Source organism: Bactrocera tryoni, chromosome 4, assembly GCF_016617805.1.
Source record: "Bactrocera tryoni isolate S06 chromosome 4, CSIRO_BtryS06_freeze2, whole genome shotgun sequence".
In the NCBI taxonomy this organism is placed as follows: domain Eukaryota; kingdom Metazoa; phylum Arthropoda; class Insecta; order Diptera; family Tephritidae; genus Bactrocera; species Bactrocera tryoni.
Window position 1 is genome coordinate 60,785,578 of NC_052502.1, and position 23,117 is coordinate 60,808,694.

General features: G+C 38.2%; 1 protein-coding gene across 1 annotated transcript; it reads right to left on the bottom strand.

The window, feature by feature from the left end:
* Positions 1-1,192: 1,192 nt before the first annotated feature.
* On the bottom strand, positions 1,193-21,324 carry LOC120774394 (ras-related protein Rab-40C). The gene is made up of 5 exons (XM_040104011.1): positions 21,165-21,324; positions 20,575-20,698; positions 19,551-19,744; positions 4,125-4,347; positions 1,193-1,545 (listed from the first exon to the last, which is right to left on the bottom strand). The coding sequence occupies exons 1-5, from the start codon at positions 21,177-21,179 to the stop codon at positions 1,328-1,330; spliced, it is 774 nt and encodes a 257-aa protein (XP_039959945.1). The 5' UTR covers positions 21,180-21,324; the 3' UTR covers positions 1,193-1,327.
* Positions 21,325-23,117: the final 1,793 nt, after the last annotated feature.

Below are 23,117 nucleotides of genomic sequence, written 5' to 3' on the forward strand. Positions count from 1 at the left end.
AGCAATAGCACTGGAGAAAAGGAATGTGATAGCACTGATACGGATATGGATTGAAGCCGTACTGAGGTACTAAGATAATTGAAACCTCTGTAGGGGATTTCTAAGATTCGTCTCGGCGCAATAGGAAGTTGCCCACAGGGTGGAGTGCTATTTCACTAAGATGATGATGACGTATGATGTAACATTTTCAGAAATAACTTACCATTTGAAATAAATAGTACTTAAAATATGTCACAGTTTCCGCATAATACTGCATCGTATATCGTTACACATACGTATGCTTCTTGTTATAGTGGATAACAGTGTCAGAGTGGAGCAGAAGAGGGATCGTCTCACGCCCTATGACTAATCATATAGTAATGTTTTGTTCAACATAATTTAAATATTGCATTGTTCCGTGCAATGCTTCAGCATTATTTGAAAGGTATTATGCACTCATCTCAAATTATGATTAAACTTCTTCTTCTTCAGTAACAACGTTAATTATCCCCATACATACCTATGTAAACAAAAAATTACTGTACCCTGCCAGTAGCTGTGTGATACTATCATTATTTATTTATTTTTTTTTTTGAAGTGAAAAAAAATTGAAATGATTCTTACATTAATATGATTTGTAATATAATTTTTTTTATGCATAAATTGTTTTCACTTTTAACATAAAACGATTAAAAGTAGCCTATGTTTAAATATATACATATTTTGCAAAGTCAAATCCTTTCATTAGGAACTTCTGCAGGAAAAAACTTTCACTTCATTACGTGCTAAGCTTCGGACGTTAATATGGCATGGCACATAACGAAATAGGGTTTTATTTTTATACACATGTAAAATATTGTGTACATAAAATAAAAAGATCTTTATCCACAATGAATTCGAAAAATCTGGTAACTTTTTCTCTAGGTAGAAGGGCCAATTGGATTTTGTCAGTGATATCTCTCATGCATTGAGACGTGATCACGTTTCCTTCCTCCATCATGTGCAGTGTGGTTCATTTATCACTATATGAAGCGTCGTAAAAGTCAGAATACCTTATATCGCAGCCATATGACACGTAAACAATATAGTGCAGGTCGCATTACTCAATCAACAAAAAATGCATAGAATCGTAAAAATATTTAAATTTTGTTAAACAAAATTAAAAAATCAACAAGCGTCGACCTTAAACGTTAGATTCCCATTCGGATGCACATATTGTTTCAAAACTCATTTATTCAAGATACAAATTCAGAATAAATTAAATATAATAACAAGACTCGTTTTTTTTTCTTCTTTGAAATTACAATATAAACTTATATAATAATGGTGAAAATATTTACATATTTAATCATGAAATAGCACAACTATTTCGATTATGATTCAATGGATATTTACATTGATATTTAAATCTGGAGCCATGATTGATGTTGTGAATACTCTGAGATGTTGTTAGAGCATATGATTTTAGTGTGGACTTCACTGATGTTGGTAAACTTAAGGAATCAATTGCGTATACAGTTGTGCATCTAACAATTGTCCGGCAGCATAGCTCTTGCAAAGACAAAACTACAAATATAAAGTTTTTAAAATACATAAATTAAGCTCGTAAAGATACAGTTTTAATTTATAAAAAAAATCGTTAACTTCGGCTGCACCGAATATATAGGAGTGTAGGGGTCCGATCTGAATAATATGAACAAAGATTGCAACGTTGCCTTGGACAATAATCTTTGCCAAATTTGGTGAATATAATTTCCCAAAGTTTTGATCGGTTTTTTTTTATAGTAACGATATGCAGACCCTGATTAGGTGGCAAGTTATAACTTAACAATCATCGAAGTCATCTTGACGACTTCGCTTTGGCCTTGTCAATTAAAAGATGAAACGGAACCTGCCGACTAAAATTGCTCGCGCATTTTATGTGGGTTGAAGGATGCGTGACAACCGAATTGAAATCGGATTGGACAAGAACCTGACCACACAGACCGAGATGTTACAAGACTTTAAATGCTCCACACAATTTATCCGCTTATCATAGTTTGTCAGTTGTTGAATCTCCGCATAGAGATCCCTTGCCCAGAGATCACAAAAACTGCTGATTCGGCTGGGAATCTGCAGCCGTAACAAAGCTATCAGTAGCAATAACGATTACCTTGCGGAATTGAGGTCACCAACGATTATAACCGTAGGGATCGGTAGTGCGATAAAAGTTCCCTCAGTTCCTGAGCTAGATTTGTGTGGTTTTATAGACAATGCGACATTCTGCACAATAAACGAGAAATCCTAATATTACTATCATATATAGTCCAGTCATTTAAGCTTAAATTAGGTAAGAATCTCGGAATTCGATATACCTATTTATATGTCTGTAAATACTTGTAAATATTATTGACTTGTAAATACAAGTATTTAGAGACATATAAATGGGTATATCGAATTCCGAGGTGAACTTACTATAATGACTGGACTATATGAGGTTAATTGAAAAAAAAAAATTCTTCCAGAAAATTCGGTAAATTCTACTAAAAACTAGAGAGGCGACTATTATTCTGAGCTTTATGAACTCTATATTTTCATCAACAAGTTTAGCTAATTGTTACATCACTGGGTTAAATTGTTACCAACTGGAATAAAATAAAAGATTTTATGTGGACTTGGTTAGTTTTTATTTTTTCACAATACTATGTTCATACTTACTATTGACTGGTATACTTTATTATTTATCTATGATTGTTCTAATTATAAGTTAATTCAAACAAACTTGTTTTATGTAAAACAATTTTCATACAGAAAAATATTAATAGAAACAAGTAAGGAAGTGCTAAGTTCGGGTGTAACCGAACATAAATTACCCTTGCAACTTGCAGGAATCAAAGCGAGGGAAATACCTTAAGATGTAAAACGTCAACCTGAGGTTCGAAATCCAAGCAATTTTATATATACATATACTATATATAACTCATATGCTGACAGACACATAAGGTTTATTAGAAAAACGAAAACCATTATAAGTAGCATAAGGCAGTTGGGGTAGTAACGAAAAGATTTTATCTATTTTTTTTAATACCACATACAATGTCACTTACCAAAAACGCAATCATAGAGAGCAAAGTCAACCGGATGTTCGAAAATCCTGATATTAGTTATATGGAGGGTAAGTCAAGTTTTCGCTCAAATTTATTTATTTTTGGCACGCAGATACACAATAAAACACGGTAGCTAATCTTATTTGAAATAACTCACACATGATAGGTACCGGGGTCTAAATATTCGGTAGGGGCGTGAACAGTTTTTGTCGGATTTGAACAATTTTTGACATAAGGTGGCATATACTAAAGGTATTATTCGTGCAAAGTTTAATCCCGTTATATAAATTGCTTCTTGATTTGTGTACTGAAAACTGAAGGAATCAAGTGGAATTTAAAATTGTGCTATACGAGAAGTAGGCGTGTTTGTTGTTCGATTTCGCTCATTTTCACAGAGTAACATAGGAATATGAAACGAATGCCACGTTTCAAATTTTGTCGAAATCGGTAAGTAGGATCCCGATATGGGATTTCAACAAAAAGTTTCACACCGGCTCCCATAAAACTGTCTCATACCATCCCGGGAGCAAATTTTGATGTTTCTGACGCATTTAGTTATAGATTTATCGCGCTTTTAGTAGTTTTTAACAGTACCGTTATATGGGTAGTGAACAGGGTTTTCATCCGATTTCAAATTTCACACTGTTGGTAGGAACTCCTATAATATTAGTGTTAGACGAATTTGGATGCTGTATCTTAAGTGGTTTAGGAGATATATACATTAAACTTATTAGAGGGCGGGGCCACGCACACTTTTTTTTTAATTTTTGCCGCAGGTGCCCATTGCTACAGCGATCCTCTGTACCATACAGCTTTATCTTAATTTAGCGCTAAGTTATGGCACTTTCTATGTTTCCTGTTAATGATATGTGGACGTGGCAGTGGTCCGATTACGCCCATCCCACAGACAGACAGTCAACCGGATTTCAACTTCTTCCGTCACCCTGATCATTTATATATATATATGTATAAACCCTATATCTATCTCGATTAGTTTAGGTGATATGTACAATCGTTAGGTGAACAAAACTATAATAAAAATAATAAACTTTCATTTACCTTTATTATTACGCCAGATCCGTTCCATACCATTTCTGTGCAGCGCCATTCGAGCGAGTTCACAAAAAGACTCTCTGATATTAAAATCACAAAGTGGGGATATTTCAAAGCATGACATATTATTACGAGAAGCATAAAGCTCTGCGTGTTTAGCTAATACTTGTCTTTTAAAAGCAAGGTGTAGTCTATTCCCAACTAATACTTTTGGAATACCAGGAGCATGCTGAAACAATAAAAATTACGTTTAGTTTATTTGTTTGTTTGTTGATTATTTTATATCAATCAAATTAATAAATAAAAAATAATTATATCAACCCGATGAAAACGTTGTTTGCAAGGTTAATTCTGAAATTATATTAAAAATTTTTATAATACCTATGCTTGTCAGCAGCCGAGACATCCTGGTCGATAAACATCACCTAAACATCCTCTTCCATTTCCCACTTTCAATGAGTAATAAGAAATTGTACACCAACCTGTGGCGTTTCTTGAATTAAACGAGTGTGATCACCCAAATCGGGTCCGCTCTGAAGGTCGCGCTGTTATTGTAGCCTACTTTTCAGTCCTATGTTGCCGAGTTATTGCCCTTTAGTCTGTTAAAAATCAGACACCGTGTTGCTTCCGAATTTCAAGAACTGTGAAATTCTGCTGGAACTAACATATTTGCCACACTTTCGCATTAACTTTAATACCCAAAATGCACATCGCTAAATCCATACTAACACATCATTGTATTTACTATATATGTATATGTATCTATAATATATAGTATATATAGGATATAGTTACCGTTTACAAGCATATGCCAAAATACAAATAACAAGGTATGTCTCGAAAATAACAGACTTTTTATATTTCTAAACGCCATACAGAGTTATCTATAGAAAACTGGCAGAATTAAAAAGATATTCATAATCTTTCATACACCTAATTACATGGAAACGTATGACAGCATGTACATATGTATGTATGTAAAATTGTGTATTAAAGAAATAACAAGTAAGGAAGGGCTAAGTTCGGGTGTCACCGAACATTTTATACTCTCGCATGATAAATTGATAATCGAGATTTCATTTTACGTCATTTACATATTTTTCAAATACCGTATTTTTGTAAAGTTTTATTCCGCTATTATCATTGGTTCCTAATGTATATACTCGTATTATACAGAAAAGGCATCAGATGGAATTCAAAATAGCGTTATATTGGAAGAAGGCGTGGTTGTGAACCGATTTCACCCATATTTCGTACATGTCATCAGGGCGTTAAGAAAATATTATATACCGAATTTCATTGAAATCGGTCTAGTAGTTCCTGAGATATAGTTTTTGGTCCATAAGTGGGCGAGGCCACGCCCATTTTCAATGTTTAAAAAAGGCCTGGGTGCAGCTTCCTTCTGCAATTTCTTTCGTAAAATTTAGTGTTTCTGACGTTTTTTGTTAGTCGGTAAACGCACTTTTAGTGATTTTCAACATAACCTTTGTATGGGAGGTGGGCGTGGTTATTATCCGATTTCTTCCATTTTTGAACTGTATATGGAAATGCCTGAAGAAAACGACTCTATAGAGGTTGGTTGACATAGCTATAGTAGTTTCCGAGATATGTACAAAAAACTTAGTAGGGGGCGGGGCCACACCCACTTTTCCAAAAAAATTACGTCCAAATATGCCCCTCCCTAATGCGATCCTTTGTGCCAAATTTCACTTTAATATCTTTATTTATGGCTTAGTTATGACACTTTATAGGTTTTCGGTTTCCGCCATTTTGTGGGCGTGGCAGTGGGCCGATTTTGCCCATTTTCGAACTTAACCTTCTTATGGGGCCAAGGAATACGTGTACCAAGTTTCATCATGATATCTCAATTTTTACTCAAGCTACAGCTTGCACGGACGGACGGACAGACAGATTACGACTCTACTCGTCACCCTCATCACTTTGGTTTATATAACCCTATATCTGACTCTTTTAGTTTTAGGACTTACAAACAACCGTTATGTGAACAAAACTATAATACTCTCCTTAGCAACATTGTTGCGAGAGTATAAAAATTCACTGAGACTTACGAATTAATGAAAAAGTTCATGGAGATGATTGTATCGGGTGATTTTTTAAGAGCTTGATAACTTTTTTAAAAAAAAAAACGCATAAAATTTGCAAAATCTCATCGGTTCTTTATTTGAAACGTTAGATTGGTTCATGACATTTACTTTTAGGACTTACAAACAACCTCTGTTATGTGAACAAAACTATATGTAATACTCTCCTTAGCAACATTGTTGCGAAAGTATAAAAATTCACTGAGATTTACGAATTAATGAAAAAATTCATGGAGATGATTGTATAAGTCGTACTCAAGTTTATACGTGGTTTACACGATTTGAAAATGGTCGTGACAATTTAAAAGACGACCAAAAGGCAGGTCGTCCAAGAGCATGTTGCCGTGCTGACGTGGTGCAAAAAGTGCCTGAAATTATTGGTATTAATACAAATTTTACTACGAGAATATTGGCTGAGGAATTAAATGCGAGGAAGAGATTCTAACTAACGATTTCGGTAAAAGGAAGGTCAGTGCGCATTTTGTTTCACATGGTCCAAAAAGTTTGGTTATTTTGAGGACAAACCTTGTATGACTGAATATAAAATACTTACCCAGGCAACTGTGTTAGCATTCGTTATTATTTATATGAAAATATCAGGAAACTAATGTTGAGCAGTTGCCAACACTATTTTTTTTGGAGTTTATGTAAAGCAGATATTTTTTTGTTTACTTTATTTTATAATTATTTGCGAATGTTCTTAACACAATATTTTAACAAAATTCGTTTCTCTGCAGTACTTTTTAAAAATAACACCCTTTTTTTACGTTATCCCTTGAGACATCAAGATTGACATGATTCAACTAAAATTTAAGTAAAACTCATCGGAATCCTGAGGCTAATTACTGCCTACACCCATATCCCAAGACTGCCGGTTCTACGATACTGGAATTACCTGGATTTTATCCGCCCAACGGCTCTTATTTCGACGATTTAACGCTGTTTGGATCGGTAATTAATATTTTCACACTGTCATTATTAGCGCAAAACTAGCAGGATTGCTCCATATCTCCTGAGCTGTGCTGGCATTGAGTCTAACTGTTCAGACGGATCCGATCCCTGTACGAGGGCCACAAGACAACTTTTGGTTCCTTGCACCGCCTGTTCTGTGTGTCAGACCGTAATACGTCGGAAAATTACCTCAGTCATGTACAATTCTGTTGCTCTGGCTGGTGTCACGTTAGTGAAGTGTGTCATACGTTGCCCTTGTTCTAGGAGTCTACCCCCACAGAAACCATCCATGACGTCCTCAAATCACACCCAAGTGTGACAGCGCCCCTGAGGGTAATATAGCTGCAATAACAACCAACTGTACACAACTTCTACAACTGAACTGCAACGGGCTTTCAAGCAAGATCGAAGAGATAGTGCAGTCTACGTAACCGGAACGGACCCGGATTTTTATCCGGCCAAGGACTGTCAACTCGGCAGAATTCTGCCGCTACAACAACAACAACAGATAGTGCAGTTTATGAGCCGGGAGGGCATATCGATAGCTGCGATCTAAGAAATCAAGCTTAACAGTCGCTCAGATATTTTGAGAAGTGCAGGTTTTAAGGCTTTCGGTAAATATCGCGAGACAGATGGTAGTGATGACATAGCCTTAATTCTGCTTGACACGAGTACACGGATACTACCCTACGATGCCAGTGCGTCATTTATTTATGCTTTGGAATACTGTCAAATTCCTGTCCAATCCGCGAAGACACGACGATAACCATTCGCTGGTCAAGGCGAAAAGATGAGTTACTCGACGGCTGGGCAAAATGCCAAAAGACTGCGCACCACTTGTTTTCATGGAACTATGACAACTAAATTCATCGGCTCAGACGGTATAAATATGCTGAAGTTAAAACACTTGGAATGTGTTCAAAAGGTGATGGAGTCAGAATTCGATTCGACAGTCTGCACTCCATCACTCCGAACGGCCGCCTCTATATAGTGGCCTTGATACAGCAGGTCACAGATAGGAAAGATACAAACCTGCCAAAATACCACACTCCAGACAATAACAGGGGTCTGTTTGCTACCGGTAAAGGAGCATAACTCTCTTCTCTCCAAGCAATTATGGCTCAGATGTTTTCGTAAAAACCATCCCTACAGTCACGTGCCTGAAAAGGAACCGCCACGTCGACGACATACAACTCCTACTTATCCAGAATAGATGTACCCAAATTATGTTCTGCATACAATGAGTCGTCGCACGACACTAATCACGTCTTTGCATGCCGCATAAAATAAATAAACAAAAAAATTGAATAGTGACACGAAAGAGTGGAGGCCATCCTCATAAGTTGTCCCCAACTGTTGCACGAATTGCGGCGTTTGTTTTTGTAGGACACTTTCAATCAGTTTTGGCGTTAACATCGTCTTTGCATGCCGCATAAAATATATAAAATTTCTCATAAATAAAATAAATAAACAAAAAAATTTAATAGTGACACGAAAGTGTGGAGGCCTTCCTCATAAGTTGTCCCCAACTGTTGCACGAATTGCGGCGTTTGTTTTTGTAGGACACTTTCCATCAGTTTTGGCTTTAACATAGTTTCAAAAAAATATAATTATCGAGTTTTTTTCCATTTCTATTACGATATTTCTATTGTGTTTTGAAAGCAATGAATTCAATAGAAGAGAAAGTTCCTAAGGTGAAATCTCCAGAATGAGGAGATAACAGTATATTTAATGTCGGCAAAGAATCAATTAAATGGTGATAGCTTTGATAGCGATGTTGAAGTTTCTTGCTGTGATTCGGTTATATTTAATGTACAGAAACTTAGAGGCACAGTAATATTACAATGTTTTAAAGAATTAAAACAATGAGATACAAGTAAAGTATTTATGGATTTGTCTTTTAATGACAGTCTTTTCCCTACGGTTATGTAATTTTATGCTATGTTGTAGTAACTTATATGTTATATTTTAAAAGAATAAGTTCCTTCCAAAGAACTAGGATCTTCACTACCCGAATTCGAAACCAATAGACGATATCATATGGTGCCTTTCAGCAGATTTTATGGAAAAAGTCATTGCAGCTACATGTAATTAAGGTTGCATTTCGAGGAAATTGTTCCTCTCCAGTCGATTCAACATTTAGATACGATATCTAAAACAGAAAAAATAGTATTTTTCAATTCATACAGCTGCTGTTACTGTTCAAAATTGAACATGTTCGTTGCTACCAAAGGACGGACAACAATATTATATTTAAACCTTTTATATATTTCACCAATGTTAAATAGGATAATAAATATTCTTACTATTGTAAATAATTTATACATTCCACATATATTAGATAAGACAGATGCAGTACAAAACGTTCACAAATATACACATAAATATGCATGCATTTATATGCAATACGCATGCACTTGTGCACTTGAAAGTAATCCCAAACCATGCAACATAAATTATATGATAACACACACACACATGATATGTATGTATATTTTATGCAATTTAATACTTGGTTTGCGTTTAGCTAATACGTTGTACGGGGTTTTGAAAACTCATATAAAAATGTTTGTGTTTTTTTTATTTTCAAGTTTTTAACGTATGCAACATATATATCCAAGCTAATGTTTGAATATTACATAACGGCAACCTTAAGCTATACAATGACCTTTGATCGAGTATTACATCTTTCCCCAATAATTTTTAATTATTTTTTTTTTCAGATCGAGTTTGCTCTATTTCAAAAATGGAGTTATTTGAAGAATGGCGAAAATGTAAAATAGAGCGAAATTCCCGGTTAATGGATTATGTTTCGACAAAATTTAGTACTATGGATGTAACGCCTGATACACAGAAGGATATAAAGTTTAAAATTTCGAGTGTTTCGTCAAAATTTTCCAAAAAATGGACTGAAGCAAATATGATGATTGAACGTTTTTTAAACAAAAATCGCAGTTGGTTAAAAGGAGCAGATTTACAATTTCACCTACAAATGGAACGTCCCTGTCCTACCTCATCAACTGGAAGCAATCGACCTCAAGGTAGACCAAAAAAAAATTTTAAGAGTCGTCTTTTAAAACGAAAAGCAAGTCGCTTGGAGAGTAATAGAAACATAGCTACTTCGATTAGAGAAAGTTTGAAATCTACAGAAAAAAAGAAGTCTGGTAATACTACATGCGTAGGCAGGCAATTGACAAGTGATCAGGCATTAGCTTATTATGTCGTTCTAAGACGCGAAAATGATCATTGAAGGCGGAACATAAAATTTTTCCATCCTATTTCAGTTTACGTAAGTCTAAAAATTTGTGTTACCCTGCAGATGAGCATATCTTGGTAACAGAAACGCGCACCGAAATTAAACTTCAAGCCATTTTCGATAAAACCGCTAAACGTTTAATTGAAGCGCAAAGTGAAGTTTTCAAAGAAAATATATTTTCTAATTCGTCATTCACACTAATCAGCAAATGGGGATGTGACGGGAGCTCCGGCCATAGCGCTTATAAACAGAAATTTGAGAACTGCGATGCTACTGATGTGTATCTGTTTGTTTATGCTATTGTTCCATTGAGATTGAGTGACGATGCCAGCCAAAATATTTTATGGCAAAATCCGCGGCCTTCGTCCACACTATATTGTCGCCCAATTAAGCTGATTTTTTTCAAAGGAAACAACTGATTTTACTACATCAAAAACTAACAAGGTTTTGGAAGAAGTATCTCTACTTCTTCCAACACTTTGTGATAATCGCGGTTCTCAAATTTCGGTAAAACATAATCTTTTACTTACAATGGCAGACGGAAAAGTATGTAATGCTTTCACTGGTACACTTTCTTCACAAAAATGTTACATCTGTGGTGCTACTCCCAAACTGATGAATGGCGAATTAAAAGACGTAGTGGTTAAAAAAGAGCATTACAGTTTCGGTTTGTTTACTTTGCACGCCTGGATTCGTTCCTTTAAATGCATGTTACACATTTGTTATCGTTTGGACATAAAAAAGTAGCAAGCTAAAAGCGATATAGAAAAGACTAGTGTAAAACAGCGTTCGGAAGAAGTAAGGCAAAAGTTTAAAAACCAGATGGGACTTATAGTAGACACACAGAAACCTGGATATGGGAACTCTAATGATGGGAATACGGCCATGCGGTTCTTTATGAATCCGCAACTGAGTGGAGAGATTACCGGATTGGATACTAATCTAATTAAAAATTTTAGCATTTTATTGAGAACGCTATCTTCCGGCTACGATATTAATTGCAATAAATTCGAAAATCTTTGTTCCAAAACCAGAACCCTTTATCTTAATTTATATTCGTGGTACTATATGCCAGTCACCGTGCACAAAATCCTGGTACATAGTACGGAGATAATTAGAACTTGTATTCTTCCAATCGGGCAACTCTCGGAGGAATCTCAAGAGGCCCGTAGTAAGCCGTAGATTTCGCGAACACCACACCAGAAAGCAGTCATGTATAGGCACGAATATAGATTTACTACATATTCTTTTAATAACATCCGATCCGGTAATCAACTCACTCAGAGAAGTTCCCAAAAAAAGAACAGATAAATTACCGTGGAAGTTCTAAATTTAATTGTCTCGCCTTCAATACCATCAAAAGTACCACGTCAGGTAACATGTGACCATGACGATAAGGAAAACCGTAGAAAAACCCTTTATTAGTCAGCTCGCTTCTCATTAGTTGAAATGTAATGGACTTACAAACAGATTTGTATACATTTTAACCAATGAAAAACGCGATGATTAGTAAGGGATTTTCTACGAACACACCTATTATTGTTATTATAATTTTCTCTACGTTCAAATAAATGTAAATATATTTTTTACACAATTTTTTGTTTTCTATACGTAAATCTCGTAAATCCCCGGCAAAGGAGCGTGGCAGGACTGTGTCAGTTCGCGCGCAAGGCAGCGGGACTAGCAACCGTGGCCCTGTCAGTGCAACCTTGACCGCAATGCGATGTGACGGAAGGGCAGCGCCCTCGGCCACCTATGCTAGATCACGCCGCAGTAGCCCCCCAGTTTCAAAAGGATGAGGGGCAGTAGCACAAGGACAGCCGGAGGCCAACCATCCGCACCGGCTCCTCACCGGGTGGAGGAGGGGCGGCACAGATATGCGGCTGCTGTTAAAGGCATCCGCATGGTTGTACTGCCTCAAAACTACCCGGCGGAGTCGTGCTCCATGACCTCCTCATGGGAGGTATTCAGAGGGAATGAATACGCGGCGTCCTTCCTTGGGGTGGAGTTTAAAGGAGGTATGCTGCAGGTGAACTGCAAGGACGAGACGCCCGCCAACTGGCTTCGGGAGTTTGCCCCAAAGCTGGAAGGCTGGAAAGGTCTCGTCCTCTGTGCGAGAAGGGCGGCGGGGCAAGGTGGAGGAAATAGGTGATATGAAAGGTTGAAAACTTAACTTGTACACAGACGGCGAGTCGTACAAGTACGTCCGAGCAGCGAGCTTCCGCCTGTACTACAGGTTCAGCACGGTGGTCATGCGGCCACACAAGCCCGCAGCCACCGGGAGCAAGGAAGCAGACAAGGCTGCTACTCAACAAAGCAGGAGTATCGCAAAACAGGCAGCGACTGTGGCGGCCCCGGAGCGAGAGCAGGGCTGGGCAGGCTACGCCTGCTGCGACCTCCGACGACCCTAATGATAGTTCCTGTGGCCAGGAAGCAGAGCTTCCCTCCACGCAGGAAGTCCTCGATGGGCTAGGAGACTCACTAGATGGCAGCGCAATTGACTGCGGAGATGAGGATCTGCCCCTCATCGAACCACTATTATAGTGGCCGTCAACACCCAGGTGAACCTGCATCAAGCGGCGGCAGCTTCAGCTGTCATAACGAGCAGGTTCACAGCGGATAAACTGGGCATCCTGCTGATCCAAGAGCCTTGGGTCTATAGAGGAGAGGTTAAAGGCCTCAAGACGGAGTTCAATAAGGTAATTTGGAATCTCTCGAGCGAGAGACCAAGAACTTGCATCGTGGTCAGGAATAATATTGAATTCTTCTGCACTTTAGAGTTCCTGACGCAGGATCTGGTGGCGGTGAAGCCAGAGACTTCGAAGCCAAAGACTTCGTCCTGGCTTCAGCCTATTTTCCAGGAGAGACATCCACGGCACCCCCGGAGGTGGTGGAAAGACTCTAATCATTGGCTGCGACGTGAACGCCCACCACTTGGAATGGGGCAGTACAAACTGCAACGCAGGAGGTGAGTCTCTTTTAGATTACATATTGGGCAGTAATTTAGCGATAGAGAATGTGGGGTGTGAACCGACATTCATAACTATAAGCAGGAGAGAGGTGCTGGACATCACCTTGAGCAATGAGCTTGCGAACTGATTGGTCTCACAATGGAGAGTTTCAACGGAGCCCTCCTTGTCAGACCACAGGATTGTAAGGTTCACGCTAAAGGTAGAGGTCAGACAACTCCCCCCTAGACGCAACACTCGGAAAGCGAACTGGGATACCTTCAGGGAGATACTAAGTGAGGAATTGAGCAGGGAGGGGCAGACTGACAATAGCATTTCTGGCCCAGGAATGGAGAGTGGGCTATCTGCGCTGTCTGTTATTACCGCTTATCATGGCATTTGCCTTCTAAAAGTGTCCACAGACAGACGAAACTGTCCCTGGTGGTCAATGAAACTTGCAGACCTCAGGAAAAAAGTACGGAGCCTATTTAACAAAGCGAAACGTACGGGGGTCTGGGAAGAATACAGGGGCTACCTCACCTTATATAATAAGGAGATTAGGTCTGCAAAGCAGGCAAGCTTCAGGAGATTCTGCGAAAATATCACCTCTACACCAGAAGCGGCTCGGCTGCATAAGGCTCTGGCTAGAGGCACGACTGACGTAGTAATGGCAATCAAAAGAGGCGACCGGACGTTTACGACCAGCGCAGAAGACAGAGCTAAGGAGCTTCTGCGGGCGCACTTCCCGGAGAATATTCGGGAAGACCAATGTCTACCCTTGATCAAACACAGGCCATCCCGCTAAGATTGGAGAATCGCTAAGCAACTATATACGCCGGACTCGATCAAGTGGGCAATGGTCTCGTTTGAGAAATTCAAGTCTCCGGGAGCGGATGGCATATTTCCAGCGCTGTTACAACAGGGGGAGCAGTTTCTACTGCCACACCTGGTTCGGCTGGTGAGAGAGAGCCTCGCAATGGCGTACATCCCTGAAGTATGGGGGCAGCTAAGGTGATCTTCATACCCAAAGTAGGAAGGAAAGATTACTAATTACAGTCTAACGTCTTTCCTACTAAAAACCATGGAGAAGGTCGTAGACCATGAAATAAGGTCAAATAGAGAAGGCACCCTCGCATGCGGCTCATCATGCGTACAGAGCCGGCAGATCCACCAGTACTGCTCTGTACCAGCTAACTTCTGAGATAGAGACTTCACTGGAGAGTGGGCAGGTGATGCTTTGCTCCTTCTTGGACATCGAAGGTGCCTTTAACAACACGTCTCATAGGAGTGTAGCCAGAGCACTGGAGAAAAGAAATGTGGCAGCTCCGGTGAGTAGATGGATAGAAGCCGTACTACGCACCAGAATTGCTGAGACCACAGTAGGAGATAAAAGAATTCGTCTTAGCACAACAAGAGGCTGCCCAATTGAACATCAATCCCTCCAAGACGACCATAGTCCCGTTTACGAGACGCAGGTCCCTAAGGAATCTCACACTTGGGGGCAGAGAGATAGAGATGACCAACAAGGTCAAATACCTCGGTCTCACTCTGTATTCTACTTTGCGGTGGAAGCAGTATGTAGACCTGACCTTGGTCAAAGCAACAAAAGCATTAATGGTGTGCAATCGGCTGGCGGGAAAGTCCTGGGGCTGTAAGCCAAGGATCGTTAGGTTGTTGTACATCATGACAGTGCGACCGATAATCACGTACAGGGCGGTGGCCTAGGCCTCAATAGCGTCGCAGACTTCGGTAGGGATCAAACTATCGAAGCTACAGCGGCTAGCCTGTGTCTGCATGACGGCAGCATTGGAGCTCCTATTTGAACTTACACCGCTTCACTTGGTTATCAGTCAAGTAGCCAAAAACTCACTTCTGCAAATAACGGCAGAGGGGTTTGGCAAAGGCAAGGTAATCTCGTCTCAGAGGATGAAAAAGATAAGTGGCAAGAAGTTTAAGGTCTCCCTCGGAAGCAAGGATGAGTGAAACGACTCCAACCTTGAGCTGTTACTGAGGAATAGTACGTTGAGGTGGTACACCGACGGCTCGAAAATGTCAGAGGCAATCGGTGCAGGGATCGCGGGTCCACGCACCAAGCTCTCCATACCTATGGGAGGGTTTCCGAGCATTTTCCAGGCAGAAGTCTTTGCTATAAGTTGGTGCATAGAGATAAACCTCCATCGCAACTATCACAATGAGCAGATAGCCATACTCAGCGATAGTCAAGCGGCACTAAAAGCGATCTCCTCCTACGAGATCAAATCGCTACTAGTGCAGGAGTGCAGAGAACGGCTGAACAGCCTTGCGGAAAGAAACCAGGTGCACCTAATCTGGGTGCCAGGTCACAGAGGAATAGCCGGTAATGAACTGGTAGATGAGCTCGCCCGCTCCGCAGCCTCTACCAAAATGGTAGGACCCGAGCCCTTTACTGGGGTGGGTCCCCATACCATAAAGGAGCTGTTCCGCACGGAAGAAGGAGTGGGCAGGGAGGAGCATTGGCAGCGAACGCACGGCATGCGACATGCCAAGTTACTAATTGGAAGGTACAACTTGAGCAAGTTCAAGGTTGTAATCAACCTCCCCAGGAATAAACTCAGGCTACTGGTCGCATTTTATACCGACCAATGCAAGCTGAATAGGCGTTTGTATAACATTGGCCTATCCTCTTGCGCTAACTGCCGGTTCTGCGACAGGGAGCCTGAAACACCGGAACACCTGCTGATCGACTGCACAGCAGTCTGTAGACGCAGGATTAAGGCCTTTGGATCCATTTTTCCGGAAAGGGATCGCATCGCCTCAATAGAACCCGGTAGAATATTGGACTTCATCAATGTGCTAGGGCTAAGTGAGTCTTTGTGATTTAGGAGAGGGCACAATAGACCTAAGGTCGCGGTGCATTCCTCATCTATCAATCTAATCTAATCTAATGGCTACAGTAGTAGATGCCAAAAGGACTTACTCGTCTCAGGCTTTGCCCCGTCCATCGCATTTCTTGTGCGGGGATGATGTCAGCCTATAATTTCACGAGGACATCAACCAGCTGGGCAGTGGCACCTTCCAAATTAAGCGACCGGACATTCCAGGTGTATGCCCTGAAATCGTAATCTTTAATTCGTTTGCCATGGTCGTCATCAAAAGAGGGATCATCAATTATCCGAGGCTATCGATTAGTTTTCATTGGGGCCGCTTTTTACGTGGCGGGTTCCAAACTACACACTGAGTAAGGATGATACGTATTCTCACTTTGGCTCGCCTTCAAACGGATGTTCTTTGGCTACCTAGAGGATACTTGGTCTAAAACCTGAAGTTGTGAGCTGCTTGAACTATGTATAAAAGAATCGTTTCGAACATACATATAAAAATATATGTATGTATGTTGATTTTTACAAGTTTCACATACACTTGTATTGATTTATTTTTAAATTTTTGGTGTTTGAGTTGCTTACAAAATATAAAAAACCGGCAATTCAGTATATGCAAAATGATAAACAAGAGTTCTTTTTAGTTTTGCGACCTGCTAACTATCATGTCACAAATTTGAGACAATATTTTGTGACTAAAGACTGTGTTGTGAATAGTAACTAGTCACAAATCGAGACTTTACCTCAAAATGTCTCAAATAATGACTAGAGACTGCTTACAGAATTGCGCTATAAATTTTGTAAGGATGTACCCTCTCAGTATTAGTGCCATTCTCTTCCTCTCCCACTCTCTTCTCCGCCAGATAGCTGAGGTAACTCTGAAATTCTTTGTAAAGTTTACATCTTCGGCAACGAGGGTTGCTTATGAGAGGTTGATATTTAAACCTAGCGTATTGCACCATCCCTTACCTAGACTTAAGCCTCTTTGAACTACGTCGTAGAAAACGTTCTCAAATTTACCATTATGACAATGTTATCTGCGTTCCCCTGTCACCGAATCCCATTGTTAGTGAGCAACTCAAGGAGCGCATCTACTACTAGGCTCCATAGCAGGGGGATAGAACTGAACTGGCCTGAAGGGGTGTTATTTTCAGCTCATTCGGTTTTATATTTATTGTATAGTTACATGACTCCTCCAATAGCCAGGGGCCAACATCGAAATGGATTTCATAATTATAAAAGATAGCCATCGATTTTCAAGTTGCTACCCAATGTGAGTTCAAGTTTTTTTTTTAAATCCATTATTTCTTAAAATATAACAATACATCCGAGTTAAGAAAGATAATATATACGATATATAATTACATAAAAGCCATATATTGGCTATTTTTATTTACAAAGTTTGATCAATGCCACTTAATCAAATAAAAAAAAACCATATGTGACAGCTTGCCGAAGTTCACAATAGCATAATCGAAATTCGAACATTTTACACTAAATTCGCGATACGAACTTTTCGGGTGAAAATAAAAATACATGGGAATGATTTATTCACACGAAGTTTGCGATAAGGTTGATTGTAAATTACACAAAATCGTAAAAATGTAAACAGAAGATTCATGAGAAAGACAAAAAAACAACTAATTTTGATATTATGGCTACAATCACTTTTCGAAAGAGCAAGCACGCTCCATATCGACACACCCTTCTATAATTAATTTAGGCACTACTCGTTCTAATCGAATTCCAAACTGCAAATTACCAAATCAAAAAGACTAATAAGCTAGTAGAGGATATGTCATTGAGTTCGTTGGCGCGCATATAGAGCAGATACAGCAATAGTACTATATAGAATGATAACCGAGGAATTCGTGTCATGCCTTTTTTGCCTCAAACTCTTTAAAAAGTATTTCATTATGATCACAACAAAAGCTGTATGTCGCAGTATATTGTCCATAAATAATAAAAGAGTACAATACTGATATGACTACTACTAGGAGTGAACCTGATAGATGGAATGATGGGCTGATGGCATATTCGCTTAAAGATCAGCGAATCCATGAAACGACTATTTTATCATTTCATCGATATGGCGGTAACAAGTGCACATATTCTTTATCATCGCGTTAACCGAAAAAAATAAGAAAAAATACCCATCTATATCATGCAAAGCTGCTTTAGAAGGTCACAACTTAATAAGGTTTAAATGAATGATTCACCTCCCACAAGACAAATTCCGTCTACTAATCGCACTCTATAAAAACTTGTCCAACATGGGAGTAGCTTCTTATGCAAGCAGCCGGTTAGATTGCACAGCACTTTCTACAAACAACCTCAAGGCTATTTGATCTAATTATTTGAATAGCCTAGCAAGTTTCTAGAACCCATCAGTATGGTGGGCCTTTGTGATAAGGAGAGGCACAATACACCTTAGGTCGCGGTGCAAACCTAAATTAGTTTGTATTTCTATTTTCCACCTACTTCCAAAAACCAGTTCTGCCATCCTGCTGAAGATATCAAATTTGACAATATTCGTAGCATTTTCGATAAAGAAGAAAAAACGATCAAAATATTGTAAAAATTCAGATATCCAAATGTATTGCACGAATTGCAACGTAAAAACAAAATAAAGACATGGACAACCAAGAAAAGTGAGTAATCTTGCAAATGTATTAAATTTGGTGCATATATAATAATTGCATTTATTTTTAGGATTTCAAAATGTGAAAGAACAACTCAAGAGCAGCTGCAGCAGTACAACATATTATTTAAAAATAAATATCTTTTCAATCGCACATGTATTAAATACATACAAATAAATATTTTTCCAACTTTTTTAAACATATGTATGTATGTATGTCTTTTTATTCATACTTAGAAGGAAGTAAAATGTACAAACACCGTAAGTTACATATTTATACTCCATTCTATTTCAATAAAATAATTGCAAATTTCTTTAAAAATATTCAAATTATCAAAACAAACACAAGCATTTGAGCTTTTGAAATCACGTCAGCACACAGTAAACCTCACATTTAACAAAAATCTCACAATAGTGACTGTGGTGATTTTTGTGAGGGCATGATAATAGGGCTGTTACTTAGAATTGTTGAACAAGCAAAAATCAAAAATGCTGTTAATTTTAAAACTTTACTTAAGAAAAACTGTTATAGGATTATACGAATTAGGTTTAAAAAATCATGTTTCGTCTTCAACATTTTGTATACGTGTTACAACATAGAGACGTTCATGAAACCTCGTTTAGCACATTAGTTAACGACATAGATTCATAAAAAATAGAGTGCAATATATTTTACCTCTTCCACTTCCTTAAGCCATCTGTCGATTCCATCGAAGCTCCATTTATTTGTAATGTCGTAAACTAATATAATTCCTTGTGCCCCTCTTGAATATGACCTTATAATGGTGCAAAACCGGCCTTGTCCAGATGTATCCCAAATTTGAAGTTTGACACGTTTCCCTTCCAGAAGAATAGTCGTGGTTTTATAAGCTATGAATTTAGAAATAATTTAATTATTTTCTTTATCATTTAACTTGCGTGAGATTTAGAATAACATCCCCTATTTTGGGGTTGATATAGGTATGTACGGATAGAGGAAGTCCTCCAGATAAAAAAAAATATGTATACTTATATATAAATAGTTGCCGCTGACTTATGGTTTTTAGATATTTGCATTTAAAGTTCAACTATTTAAAGTGCTTGTTCCTTTGACCTATATGAATTTTACAGATATATTTTAACCGTCTGCCAACACAAAAGGGAGATAAAAGCGAAAGATGCGCCTAGGTGTTGGTCCGACTAGTGTTATTTTTTGGAGAGCGACCAAAGACCACCAACTCACTGGAAAAAGTCAATAAAAATTGGAGGAACATGCAATTTAAATAGTAGAATTTTTGAACTTTAAATGAACATATCTCAGAAATCATAAGTTAACGGCAATTATATATGTATATGTATAATGAGATGGATCTGAAGGGTGTATAACGTAATGCCTTCGGTCTACGGCCAAAAACACGGTCAGGATCATAACCCTTAGTCAGAAGAATTCTCTTTTTGTGCTTCGATAGAAATAAGGGCAGACAAGATAAAATATTTTTCACATGTCGGCATTTTGGTCTGTCGGTATTTTGATTTGACGGTGTTTTGATTTGTCGGTATTTTGATTTAGCTGCATATTTAAATTTTGTCAGTATTTCGATGTGTCGGCATTTTGAACTTCGGTATTTTGAGTGTATCCCGGATCTGGAGGACCTCTTCTCTCCGTACATACCCATTTAAACTTCGATGCTATTCTAAAATTTACCCTTTAACTTTATTACCGTTTCCGCTACAAAATGGACTTTCTGATGATGCATCTTCAAGGCAAGATAATATCTCATGTTTACCAACATCGCTATCTCCCACTAAAAGCACTTTTAGTAAGTAGTCGTAGTCTTTTGTCATCTGTATTATAAAAACAATATAATGAATATTTTATTTTTGGTCCAAAATATTTTGTACATTATTTAGAATATAATATTTTTCTAATGCATATATTTAATTTACAAAAAAAAGATTCAGAATTAATTAAATGAGTTTAGCGTTATTTATTAATATTATTTATTATTAATCCACTCTTGTACAATTTAACTCTAGTAAAAACTTAGCTATTATAAAAATGATCAACTGATATAAAATTAGAAAATTGTACAAATATGTAACATAGCATATAATTTTAGAATAAAACCTAATATGATTCCTTGATTGTTCATAATGTGTTGTGAAAACTCATTTGCCAATAATTTAAACGTACTATATTAAAACGATATCAACACATTTCAGATTTCTCAAACATTGTCCCAATGTCTTAAAAACATTAATTAATTATAAAGACAAAGAGCATAACAAACGATATTTTCAGATAACTTACATTGGATATTGTCATAATATAACATGATCCTTCAAGAAAATGAATAATTAGCAAGTTAAGTGAATTTTATCAAGCCACCACATAATTCTAGCGGTACAACTATAAACAACATAATAAAACTTCACTCTAAACATACGTCAACATAAATTATACTAGGGATGAAGGTTTATTTTTTAGAAAAGCAAAATCAATTGCCCTTTTAATCGATAACTTTTTGACTAGGATAACTATTTCATTTCGATTACTTATTTATTGATTACAACTGTGTGGTCGAATACTACAGAACTAGAGTAAACGTATCTATTTTGATCCTTAAAAAAAATTGCATTTTAATATCTATTCACTTTTGTATATTTCTACTTCAAACAAATAAACGTTTTATTATAGGTTATTCGAGAACCGTGTACGTGCATATCCTGCAGATTATATATAGTAGATCGACGATATGACCATTAGTACAAAATTTCAAGTAAAAACTTCGATTTCTGCTTTATTCTGGTAATTACTTGACAATTTTATTATTTTATGGCATTATAGCAGAAACAGCGAATTCCGCTCCACCCTTCTAGCTGGATCAGCGAACAACGTAATCCCGTGGCCTGTGTCAGCTGACACGACCTATCTTATAGGAGCGCAATGTAAATGATCAGCCAACACCGCTTCTACCTTCCGCTTTGCTGTAGGATACCGTAGATTTCCACGGCATTTGAATTTTTTTTGCCGGTCTCGATATACTGTAGTAATTATAAAAATTGTCTTCAATATGTTTGAAATTTTCTTACACTAACTCAAACTCAGAGTCGAACGCTTTTATTTATAAATAAATAAACTATTTTTAATAGTTTGTTTTCAGTTTTGATATTTTATATTATGAAAAATTGTAAACGAAAACTTAGATGTGTACAAAACTATAAATTCATCCAAAGTTCTTCAACATATCGCTGATTTGCGCCGTCATGGTGTCAAACTCGTGCTTGGCGACTTTAACGCCAGGGTGGGCAAAGAAGGTATCTATAGCACTACGGTCGGTAAATGAGGAAACATTCCAAATGAGTGGATGCTGATCGATTACGATGGAGCAGGCGTTCCATTGCCCGATCATGAAGAAGTTCGAATAGCAATTACCCGTCTGAAGAAGAACAAAGCGGTGGGGGCCGATGGATTGCCGGCCGAGGAGTTCAAGCGCGGTAGCGAAGGGCTGATGTGGAGCATAAAGAGCTTCCTTGAAGGAGATTCTTTGTGGAGTGTGGTCGGACGAAAGCATGACCAACGATTGGAATTTAAGTATGCTCTGCCCAATCCACAAAGAGGGGGACCCCACAATCCGCGCCAACTAACGTAAGATAACTCTCCTCAACATCTCATATAAGGTTCTATCGAGCGTATTGTGTGAAAGATTAAAGCCCACCTTCAACAAACTGAATGGACCTTGTCAGTGTGACATTAGGCATGGAAAATCAACAACTGACATAACAACTGACTGACATATTAACATTACGCCTAATCTTGAAAAAGACCCGTGAAAAGAGGATCGACACTCACCACCTCCTCGTCGATTTTAAAGCTGCTTATGACAACAGAAAGAGAGGAGAAAATAGTTCGAGCTGCAGAAATAAATAGGGAAAGTACTATTTTCTATAAGAGTGTACAACTGCTGGCGTCTGCTGATGATATTGATATCATTGGCCTCAACAACCGTGCCGTTAATTCTGCATTCTCCAGAATGGATAAGGCAGAGAAGCAAATCGTACTCTACCAGAACGATGGTAAAACGAAATAACTCCTGTCATCAAACAAACAGTAGTCGCACTCGCGACAAGGCTTCGAAGTCGTAGATAATTTCGTCTATCTTGGAACCAGTGTCAACACCAACAATTATGTCATCCGCGAAATCCAACGAATAATAACTCTTGCCAACATGTTCTACTTCGGACTAAGTAGGCAATTGAGAAG

Bases quoted from the DNA above. Each gene is read 5' to 3' on its own strand.
- LOC120774394 (XM_040104011.1), bottom strand. The intron at 4,348-19,550 runs GTAAAATATATT...TTATTGTTTCAG, and splicing joins GGCTTAAGGAAGTGGAAGAG to CATGCTCCTGGTATTCCAAA. The intron at 1,546-4,124 runs GTAAATGAAAGT...TTATATTTGTAG, and splicing joins GATCTGGCGTAATAATAAAG to TTTTGTCTTTGCAAGAGCTA.